The 12,028-nt window shown below is 30.9% G+C and overlaps 1 protein-coding gene across 1 annotated transcript; it reads left to right on the top strand.

Annotated features, from left to right (window-relative positions):
- Window positions 1-492: 492 nt before the first annotated feature.
- Window positions 493-10,482, top strand: LOC145164976 (delta-latroinsectotoxin-Lt1a protein). Its single transcript, XM_079083618.1, has 3 exons — window positions 493-1,106; window positions 3,016-3,201; window positions 10,108-10,482. Exons 1-3 carry the CDS (start codon window positions 570-572, stop codon window positions 10,396-10,398), a joined length of 1,014 nt encoding a protein of 337 aa, XP_078939744.1. The 5' UTR covers window positions 493-569; the 3' UTR covers window positions 10,399-10,482.
- Window positions 10,483-12,028: the final 1,546 nt, after the last annotated feature.

Below are 12,028 nucleotides of genomic sequence, written 5' to 3'. Positions count from 1 at the left end.
TTTGATTTACGTCGTATGTTACAAAGAATAAATTGGTCTAGGTTTATGAACAATTGCATAAGGGAAATCTAGAGAAAAATCTCAAACTTTTGGTAAAAAGTTTCAAAAAAATCATAAAAAAAAATTTAACAGAAAAGTCTCATTATTTTGAGAAAAATCACATAATCTGTCATTTGTTATTCAAATATAAAAAAAGATTTTTTTGGTTAATTTGGGCAAAAAAAAATTAAATAATCATGACTTTTATATTAAAAAAGAATTAAAACTTTATTAAAAATAATTTAAAAATAATGATATTTTTCTGTATTAATCCCATTGCATCACAACAATCACGGAGTTTGTTATTACTTCAAATAAATACATATTTTTGCCATAATAAGAAAAAAATATACATTTGCCAAGCGCCATCTTACTATTTTCCACTTTTGTGCCAGTTTAAAAACCCTCCAAACTCACGCCAGTGGATCACCGATTATCATCTCTCTCTCTCTCTCTCTCTCTCTCTCTCTCTCTCTCTCTCTCTCTCTCTCTCTCTCTCTCTCTCTCTCTCTCTCTCTCTCTCTCTCCTGATGACAAACCCGGTTGTCGAGTCATCGGAGGAAGAAGCACTGTGCAGGTCCTACCCATACGCGGCCCTATACTTCGTCCAAAGTCCCACCACCACCGTCTCCCACTACAACCACGATGTAATCTCATTCCATTCACCAGCCACCCAACGCCGACTCACCCTCTCTCATTACTCCTCATCCCGAGGATCCACCAACTCTTTTTTGCATGACAAGAAGATCCCTTATGGTCCTCAAGAAAGCCCCGACCATGATGCTGTAGAGAGGGTGGTGGTAAAAATGGGAGAAAAGTGCTCTGTTTTCGTCGGTGGTGACAATGTACATGGTGTTGGTGCTCGTGGCAGCAATGGGGAGGAAAGTGAGGAGGAATTAGAGAAGGGTTTTGGAAAGAAGATGTGGGATCTTGTATCTTTTTCACACTCTGATTCATGTGTATGGATATTGTTTCAGATAAGCTTGAGGATTATAGTGAGCTTTGGAGTTGCTTTGCTTTTCTTCTATCTCATTACTAAGCCTGCTCCTCCCGATATCTCTGTTAAGGTAACTTTCTTTCTTTGGAGTTGCTTTGCTTTTTTTCCAAGTCTTTTTTTTTTAAGTTAATATTCATGTAACAGTTCAAGTCTTACGTTCACATTAATGAAATTTCAAGGATTGAAATCATTGTCACTATTTTTGAAAAATATATCCTTGCTATTGGTGGTTGCGGTTAGCACTAGCCAGCATGAAATGTCAATCGAGAAACAACAAAATTCAAATAAATATAGTTTACTTTAATTTGAACTCAAGGTTCGACTACAACATTCGGCCTCTTCAAATTTTTAAGGCAATTTTTTTATGTACCCCTCAATATCGTATCCCTCTGTATGTGACACTCGTGACTGACTCATGTATCTTTCTATAGGGTACTTATAACACAATTTTTTTTAAATAAATAATTTTAAAAATAAACTTTTGAAAAATATAAATAAATGATTTAAAAACAAAATAAACGGTATTTTAATTTCAATTTAATTCAATCATCAAACTCAACGAAAATTTTGAGAAAAAAATGTAATTTAGATAAATCTTATGTGAACGGTCAGAATATTATACTCAAGTTTTAATTTAAATGAACAACTATTTGTTATGTTTTAGCATTTTTTTTAAAGTTTTATATTTATTATTTTGATATTATTGATAAATTTTATGGATTGTGCTATAAGTACCACTTATCCCCTTAAAATCAATCAAATCAATTTTTTGACATTTGATTTTGAAATCATTTTTTTACTTTTTTTTTCTTTTGTTGTTTATTTTCCAATTTTGTTTTTTTTTGTTATTTTTAATTTATATTATTATTATTATTATTATTATTATTATTATAACTTTCGCACAAAATTTTAACATTCGGACGACATTATAAATTCGAACGACTATATAAAATCGGTTATTAATATTTTTTTATATTTTGATATTAATATTATTATTGTTATTATTATTATAAATTTGAACTGCTATATAATATCTGTAATTAATACCTTACCAATTAATATCCGTAATTAATAGAGACAAACTTTGTTTTTGTTCCGATTTTATATAGTCGTTCAAATTTATAATGTCCGATTTATAAAATATTATTCGAAATTTATAATAATAATAATATTAATATTAAAATATAAAAAATATTTAAAACCGATTTCATATAGCCGTTCGAATTTATAATTTCGTTCAAATGTTAAAATTTTGTGCGAAATTTATAACATTAATAATAACATTAAAATATAATAATAATAATAATAATAATAATAATAATAATAATAAATTAAAAACAATAAAAAAACAAAATAAGAAAAAAAACAATAAAAGACAAAAAGTCAAATCAAAGGGGGGAATTGGAAAAAGAGGGGTACTTTTAGAAAACCCCAAATTTTATACTCAACTTATATTCTTAACTATATTAAACACACTTTTTCGAAATTTAAGTGCAAAATTTATTGTCAACAGAAGCAACGGACAAGTATAACAATTATTTTATTAATTCCAATTATCAAGAAATAGTAAAATCAAAACTTGAAGTTGTTAGTATATTCAGTTATTCAAATATAAACCAAGCCTGTATTAAAAGTGAGCTATTCCATTATTTTACCTTTTTAGATGGTTTTTCCTTTAACAGGTTGATAATGTCTAGGGTAATGAATAGGCATGCATGTGGTAAGCTTTAAAATGCATGATTACCCCCAATTTGTTTAAAATGACAACAAGCATGGGTTGGTATCTTTATTTTGTAATGATGGAATAAAATGATGTACACCAAGTGGTATTACATATTAATTGCAAAAAGCCCTTCTTGTGTAGGAAGAAGTTTGATTGTGATCATAAACTACAAAACTTCCCATATACAAATAATCATCTCTTTATGAAAAAAACTAAATGGATTCGATTTATGATTTGAGTGTTTGTATGATTGCAGGTAGGAACAGTGAACGAATTTCAGCTAGGGGAAGGGGTGGATAACACTGGCGTTACAACCAAATTCCTCACATACAATTGCTCAATAAATCTACTAGTAAACATCAAGTCTAGCCTCTATGGTCTTCACATTCATCCCGAGCTTTTAACTTTGTCGTTCAACAATATTCCTATCGTAACCTCATCGGTAAGCTTTCTACTTGACCCATCACTAAAACCCAAACGTTCAATGTTGATCCATAAAAATATTAACTTATCCCGTCTGAATTATTAAGAAAACACTAGGGAAAAAAATTTGAGGTGGCAATATAAAAAGAAAATTAATAGATTTATAAAAAAAAACAATGTAAAAAGGGAAAGTCACACCGTCTCTATGTCCCACGCCTAACGACCCACATACAACCTAGCATGAGTAAATCACAATTGTCAAATAAAGTTTAAACCTTTGAGGTTTTCTTTATGAAATTTTGCACTTGACTGTTAGGCTGGTAGATGTGGTGTCACATATGTTACGGTTCACATGAGCGTCACATCACACTTTGCACATTCTTACAAAAAGCTGTCATTTGGTAGGCGCGGATTGTCATACTTGTCATGCTATCTATATTTTTTTTTTAAATACACAAAATAAATCTTTCAAACATAACAATTTTTAAAAACTAAAAATTCATTAAACTTAAAATAAAAACATAGAAATTCAAAATAACAAAAAAAAATAGAATTTAAAATTACCAAACCTAGATAGATCTAAAGAACATATTCATCGGAAAATTGACCTTCAAATCGTCGACCGGTTCCGTGTTAAGATGGATGTCGTTAACATTCCAAATATATTCCGTTAAGTCTCTACGAAGAACATGATGTGTCTCAACATCATTAACTAGTGCCCTCCTTGACATGTACTCCGCGCTTCCAACCTCAAAAACTTGTGTCGGTGGAACGATCTCGTTTTCATTATACTCACATATTGCATTTCATTCGTCTTCGAGAATCATATTATGCAATATGATACAAGTATACGTCACCTCGCTCATTTTCTTCTCCTTCGTATACGACGCGAGATATTTAAGAATATGTCAACTTTTTTTCAAAGCTCCAAATGCTCGTTCAACATCCTCTCGCCCGCTCTTGAGCTCTCTTAAACTTTAACATTTTCCGATCATTTGGACAAGACAATGACTTTTCAAAACAAGCACGCTCCGGATAGATCCCATCCTCCAGATAATAACCGTTCCTATACGATGTTCCAACTACTTGAAAAGAGGAGTTTGGTGCAGTCCTGTTGTACATGTCGTCAAGTAACGAAGACATGTTAAGAACATTGATGTCATTAAGGGAGCCAACTGAGCCAAAGAATGCATGTCATATCCACATATCCTGTGACGCCACCGTTTCAAGTATAACGGTTGGATAACCATGATCGCCTCGGGTATATTGCCCTTTATGGGCATTCTGACAACAACCTCATGCCCAGTGGAGGCAATCTGGGCTTCCTAACATTCCAGGAAAGTCGTGCACGTTTGAGTGATGAGCATACAGTTGTTGGATGTCACTACAAGTAGGTTTGCGCAGATATCGTGGACCATATAATCTCATGACATACTCGCAAAATTTGTGAAGGTTGGTTCGTACAACACTTCCGGACATCATAAGGTTCTCCTCTAGTGCATCGGGGCAAGTGGCATACGCTAATTGACGAAGTGCAGCGGTGCATTTTTGTATAGGAGTAAAACCAATTGTACCTCTAGCATCTCGACGTTGTTGAAAAAATGGAGACGCTGCCGTGACACGTTTACTATACGCAAAAACAGAGATTTATGCATACGGAACCGACGATGAAATATAGTATCCTATAAAGTTGGCTTTATCCACAAAGTAATCTTGCATTAGTAGATCATTAGCCGCCTCACGAAATCTTTGTATGTATCTTCTCTTCCTCCGGCGTGCATTCTCAGTATTTACTTCTTGTAGTCGTTTGATCATCTGCTCCGCCTCCTGAATAACCTCTATAGTCGTTTCAAGCAAGGCATCAAACATGCCTGATGAAGATGACGAAGAAGACATTTTAAGAGAGTATATTTGAGTTGTAAGTTAATGTTATGAGTTAAAATGGGTTGAAGTTATAGTATTTATAGGAGGTTTTCTAAAACAAAAATTAAAATAAAAAATAAAAAATAAATAAAATAAAATAAAAGGACATTGCCGTTGCCAGCTACCCCCATCTTCCCATTGGTCATCCACACTTGGCATATATAAACCTTGGTGTCGAGCCGAGCTCGGCAAGCCGAGGGGTCGGCTCGGTGTGCGCCGAGGTTGCCGAGCCCCTTGCCAAACCCACACCCACCAGCCTTAGTCTTAGGTTCCCATTGTCGGGGAAAAGCTTTTAAGATCACCGGGAAAGACAATGTACGGTAATTAGGGCATCTCAATGGTTATTTATTTTCCACTTATAACTTTTATTTATCAAGACCTTATTTCACAAACATTTTCTAATCGTTAACCTTTCAAATGTTTTTTCTAAAAACTATCTACTTTATTCTAATATATCGTAAATGTTATAAAAAGTCCCTCGTATACTTTGTTGTTTTTTTAAACATACATCTTATGTTGTAAAAATAAATTTAGTTCACCTTAATATTTAAATAAAAGAAAAACCGTAATATTTACGTGATAATAATGATTTTTTTTTTTTAATATTTGATATATACGTCTTTTTGAAAATTTAAAAAATAATCTTTTGAATGAATCAAAATTTTATTTTGTATATTAATGAAAAATAATAATATTTAAATATTTAAATATAAATAATGTAAATTGATTTATTACTAAATGTAAGAATCATTACAAGGTTCAAGTTTATGTGGTTAATGTGACATTAAAAAACGTTTTTTATCTCCACTGGTAAAAATATTTTTCAATTTGTAAAAAGTTTTAGAAAAAGATAATATTAAGGATACCCTTAGTAAATATGTATATGTATAATGTACCATGAGAAAATTTTGAAATAGCTACGATTTTGAATTCGTAGGAAAGTTTTGTGCCAATATAGCTACAAATTTGGATTTCTTAGGAACAAAGCGCTACCGACTATCCTTTATGTAGCATAATAGCTATGAATTTTGAATCCATAGTAGAGTTTTATACTTATTCATATTTTTGCTGTAGTGATGTAATGTAGAAGTTTGACTTTTCAAAATTTATACATGATAGAAAGACAAAGTTTGCAACAATCAACCCAATCCTCCAAGTCTAACCCAAATTTCTCCAAGTCTAACCCACATTTAGAGTGTTGATCAAAGTTTTAAAAAGTTCGTCATGGCGTCATGGCTCCAAGGTTTGTACATGCCGTCAAACTTTACCAAAACGCCGTCTTAACTCATATTTGTGTATAAAAATGAATAATAGTTGAAAATACATATAAAAATATTAATTATATACAAAATTGTCATCTTGTGTCACGCCTTACAAACGACGTGGTTCGCCAAGACTTAGAAAAGTTTGAGGCTTGACATTGCCGCCAAGTCACACCTTACGTTATTTAGAACCTTGGTGGTGATGTATATGTAGGTATGTGATAAAAAAAACCGAATATGAATAATCGAATCAAACCAAATAATGTTTGGTTTATTTGGTTTGGGTTATTTGCTTATTTGGTTAATTAGGTTTGGTTAACCGAATAAAAATACCTTATTTGGTATGATTTTAGTTAAATTTTCATTATTTTGGTTAAACCGAAAAACTTAATAACCTATTAAATTAATATATGTTTTTATAGTTCATATCTATAAATTAACATTTTTTATTTAAATTGATGGATTAGTTATTAAAAAATATTTTGATAACTCATTATTTAATTATGAATCATTATAAATTTATAATTGTTTGTATATTGTATTAAAAAGCAATAATTAATTAGCCAATTGTCAATTAACATTTGGTTATTTCTTTCTCCTTCCTATACGAGTAAAGTTATATGAATTCACTTCTACAATTTATTTGGCTATATCGACACTTCAAGACAATATATTGTGAAAGACTAAATATAATATGTTATGTATTAATGTATTTCTTCATTTGGTGAATGTCTAGTATGTTTTTTTTTTATATGTGAAATTTTATTCGGTTTAACCGTTAAACCGAACTGAATCAATTGTAACCGAATTAACCAAAAATGATTAAACTGAACCTTATTTGGTTTGGTTCTGATTGTTTTAAGATGTAAAAATAAAACCGAAAAAACCGAAAACCAAAAAAAAAATCGAATAACACCCCTGGTTGATAGGATATATTTGAAATTGTATATTAAAATATTTTATATATTTATTTTGTCAATTAACATTTGGTTATTTCTTTCTCCTTCCTATACGAGTAAAGTTATATGAATTCACTTCTACAATTTATTTGGCTATATCGACATTTCAAGACAATATATTGTGAAAGAGTAAATATAATATGTTATCTATTGATGTATTTTTTCATTTGGTGAATGTCTAGTATGTTTTTTTTTTTTACATGTGAAATTTTATTCGGTTTAACCGTTAAACCGAACTGAATCAATTGTAACCGAATTAACCAAAAATGATTAAACTGAACCTTATTTGGTTTGGTTCTGATTGTTTTAAGATGTAAAAATAAAACCGAAAACCGAAAAAAAAATCGAATAACACCCCTGGTTGATAGGGTATATTTGAAATTGTATATTAAAATATTTTATATATTTATTTTGTAAAAGTTATTAAAAATTTATGTAATACTAAAACAGAGTTTAAAAGAAATTGTTGGATCTTATGAAAATACAACAAGCTAACAAATTGTTTTATAATGTGCGTGTTCGGCACGCAGCGTTTCGGAGCTTTTATCTTTTAAGAAAACGCTAGTAGAAAAGAAAAAGTTTCGTTCAGCGGCAGGAGCGTTTAGCTTTTAACCTAAACAAAACGCTCCAAAATAAAAAGCTACATGGAGTAGCTTTCAACAAAACGCTCCAAAATCAAACGTTACCCGCTAACCGCTACCAGTTATCCGTTAACCGGTACCCGCCACCCGCTACCAGCTTGTTTTGCCAAACATGCCCAATGTTTACCGAATTTTGTTAATACATAGTAAAATTATGAAAAAAAAAGTGGGGTAAACGGATAAATTTGTATGACATTGTTGATAATGAAAAAAAATAGAGGTTTTGATCTATATGATGTTTAAAGTAATTCCACCAATATAATAAACATTTTTAGAAGAAAACAAATACCAATTTTTATATATATATATATATATATATATATATATATATATATATATATATATATTACGCTCGTACAAACAATCAAAAGTTTTTATTAGCATTATCAAAAGTCAATAAGGTAACCACCTTTTAAATAATCAATATCCAACATTTTTAACAGATGTTTAACATATTTAATTAAATGTGTTTAGTTGATAGGTGTTAGTTATATATATACCTTAATTTTTGAAATTTCTCTACGTACTTTTTGAAATTTCTGAAATTTCTCTACATACTTTTTTTTTCTGTTTTTTTTTCTTTAACCTATTTTGATTTAACATATTTTATCGTTTTTTTTTTGTCTTCTTTTTGTTTTGCTTTTTTGTTGTATTATTATTATTATTATTTAAAAAATTGATTTGATTTGATGTATTTTTAACTTTACCTTTGTATTTTTTTCGGACTATCGTTGTGTTATTTTTTTTTTCCGACGTATCCTTGTGTTAAAAAAAATTTACAAACATTTATATGTATGTTTATGTGTAGGCTTTATTTAACGGCTATAAAAATTACAACAAAATAATAACACTAGATAGTCCGAACAAAAAAAAATAACATATAGATATTCTGAATGAAAAAATAACACAATGATAATTCAAACAAAAATAATAATAGTATGTGTTTATTAAAAATATTAAAACCAAAAAAATTAACATAAAAAACAAAAAACAACACCAAGACCAAAAAATAAAATAAAAAGAGAGGTAAGAAAACAAATTATGAGGTGCATACAAAAAAAAAACCTCTTACTTAAATACCTCAAACACCTTGAAAAGATGTTTAACATATTTAATTAAATTTGTTAATTTAGTCCATATGTTTACTCAAATAGGGTTGCTAGTCCTCCACATGCATTTTTGTATTTGATACAAGAAAAATTAAATATTTTTCTATTTTTTTTCCTAATTATCCTACTATTCTTAAAAAGCAATTACATAGTGATCCATTAATTCTATTTATTTATTTATTTATTATTTGTTTTTGACACTTATCTTAATCTAATGAGCAAAAAAATAATAAGAATAAAGGATAACATGATATTTGATTTCTCTTAATACAATTTGTTTTGTTGTTGTTCTAAAAATACTTAAGTAGGTTGATTAAATTATGACGTCATAAGAGAGTTAACTCCCACACCCGTCTTAGACAAAGCTTATTTCGAATGTATCATGTTCACAACATTCTCCACCAAAAAAATTAACTTTTATCGGTAACCAGTTTTTCTAATAATGTATCTAATTCTCTTTGGAATGCATATTGGATTCAACTGCTCTTCTCAGGAAATTAACCACAAACTCCCCAGATGTGTCACTGGTACTCTGATGCATTTCTTTTCCTGGTCCTAAAATGTAATGTTGTTAAGATCACCCATTAAGCTTTGCAATTGTGACATATCCTCAACCCTCTTGGTGGTCGTTTCCACTTTAGATGCCAAACATATGTGTCCCCAGTTTTCAAAAATCGACCCCTTTGGATGCCTTTCTTATCATTATCAAGCTTTAGTAACAATGGATATTTGGCGGCAAGCAGGCCAGATCAGACCAACTCACTTAACAAACACGTTGAAAGAAAGGTTGGGATTAAAACAAATAGTTTTAAGTGAGCTCAGCAGCTTAAAGAAGGGGTTCAGACTAAAACAAATAGATTTAAATGATGTCAACTAGCTTATCTAACATATTGGTTACTGTTGAAAAATCACAACATCTTTTATTAAACATGTTGATTGGTTAAAATCTCAACTTAAACAACCAAACCAAATGCAACCTACCTATTCTGAACTATATAGGATAATCATGTTTGGCTAAATTTCATTTTCAGGAAACACGAGCACTCTACGCATCAAGTAATGGACCAACATCTTTCTTGTTATACTTGGGAACAACCAACAAACCTATGTATGGTGCAGGAAGAATTATGCAAGACATTTTGGACTCTGGAAAAGGATTATCGTTGGTCGTTCGTGTCAAACTTAGGTCAAGATTTCATGTCGTTGGGAAGCTAATTAGTCCTAATTATCGTCATCGCGTAGAGTGCATTTTAATCCTCAATAAGACTCATGATAAACAACATAAATCTTTAATGTACGATAATCATTGTAATTTATTATGATTCTTAATACTTATTATATTTCATCCAAATGAAACATGTTTAACACGTGAAAGAATAATTTCAATCAAGCATATGTTGTTTATTTTTATTTTTTAGCAAAGTTATTGATTTTTGTAATAGCATATGGTTACAGTTACGCAATCTCAAATTAGCAAGATAATTTTAGTATTAGCATTTAGCTATGAACCAACAACCACTTGATAATTTTAGTATTAATATTTAGGAGTTAGGAGGATATTTAATTTCTCATTATGATCTTCCTATTTTTTTTTCCTATCATCTTCCTATTCCTATATATTTAAGATGGACATATTTGTCATATTTAATAAAATTAAAAGAAATTATTACACTTGCCATAATCTAAAAATGATAAGAGGACGGATAGAAAAAAATAAAAGAACAATTAATTTCTCAATATATATATATATATATATATATATATATATATATATATATATATATATATATATATATATATATTAGTGGGGTACCTACGTGACACGGTGTTGGGTCAAAAATATGTTTTATACTTTGCTTTTCTAGGCTTTAATAGTTTTCGGTCATGTAATATGTGTTTGCAGTTGTGTGTTCACGGCCCAAGTGGGTGTTTACGGCCGTGAACCTGTTCACGGCCCATGTTCCATATAAATAGATGTAAGGGTGAGGAGTGCATATGTGAGTCTATAGGGCTAAGAGAGAAAAGGAGTTTAAGTGTGTGTACTCTAAGGTGTTCTAGAGAGAGAAAGTAGAGAAGGTGCAAGTGTGTGTGAGAATCTTGTGTTAGATCATAACTCTTGTCATCAATACATTGAAGATTCATCTTATTTTTCTTCTCATTCTTCTCTATTTTGATCTTGCATCATCCAATTGATTGAGATTTCGCACCATCAATTGGATCTGATTGATACGTCAAACAAATTTGGGACTTACGGTTGGTATTAGAGTTTGGATTGTATCAATCAATTTGGCAGATCTGAAGCGTATTTGATCTTTTTCGTGAAGGATTTTTGCATTTTTGGATAGATCTTGGCAAAATAGTGGGGTTTGTTCTTTGAGTTTTTCATAAAAACGAGTTTTTGATCGAGTTTTGGAGCAAAACAAGGTGAAAAATGCTGTTTTTTCGCGATCCGAAGAAGGGTTCTCGGCCACCGAAGAAGGGTTCTCGGCCTACCGAAGAAGATTTATCGACCAACCGAAGCAGCTTTCACGGCCATGAACCGAAGAAGATTTCACGGTCCTCGGTGGGTTTGCGGTCCGCGGTTCGTATACGACCAAGAAGAGTTCACGGCTCAGCAACCTCGTGTGCAATCAGCTTCCTTCTCGGCCAATCAGTCTTGGTCCTCGCCTTTTGCGGTCATCAGTATGTTCGGCTCGCGTGTGGTTTAGTTCGCAACAACAGCAAATATTAAAAGGTTTTTGGGGGTTGCAATGATCGAACCTACGTCCCTTGCCTCCTCAAACCAGCGCCTTTCCACTTGATCTAGCTTGCCACATGCTTCATTCCTTCCCAATTTAATTCATAAAGACTCGCTATCTCGGTTCAAATTTCGCATTTTTAACACTCTTAGCCCAAAATTCAATTTTTCAAATTTTAAAATTTCATTTTCAGCCCAAAACTTTGACTTTTAAT

Source organism: Lactuca virosa, chromosome 1, assembly GCF_052849685.1.
Source record: "Lactuca virosa cultivar CGN04683 chromosome 1, Lactuca_virosa_CGN04683_v6, whole genome shotgun sequence".
In the NCBI taxonomy this organism is placed as follows: Eukaryota; Viridiplantae; Streptophyta; class Magnoliopsida; order Asterales; family Asteraceae; genus Lactuca; species Lactuca virosa.
Note: the sequence above shows the minus strand (reverse complement) of the source record. Positions and strands in the feature narration are given on the sequence as shown.

Bases quoted from the DNA above. Each gene is read 5' to 3' on its own strand.
- LOC145164976 (XM_079083618.1), top strand. From the start codon at position 570: ATGACAAACCCGGTTGTCGAGTCATCGGAGGAAGAAGCACTGTGCAGG. The intron at 1,107-3,015 runs GTAACTTTCTTT...GTATGATTGCAG, and splicing joins CTCCCGATATCTCTGTTAAG to GTAGGAACAGTGAACGAATT. The intron at 3,202-10,107 runs GTAAGCTTTCTA...TTTCATTTTCAG, and splicing joins TTCCTATCGTAACCTCATCG to GAAACACGAGCACTCTACGC.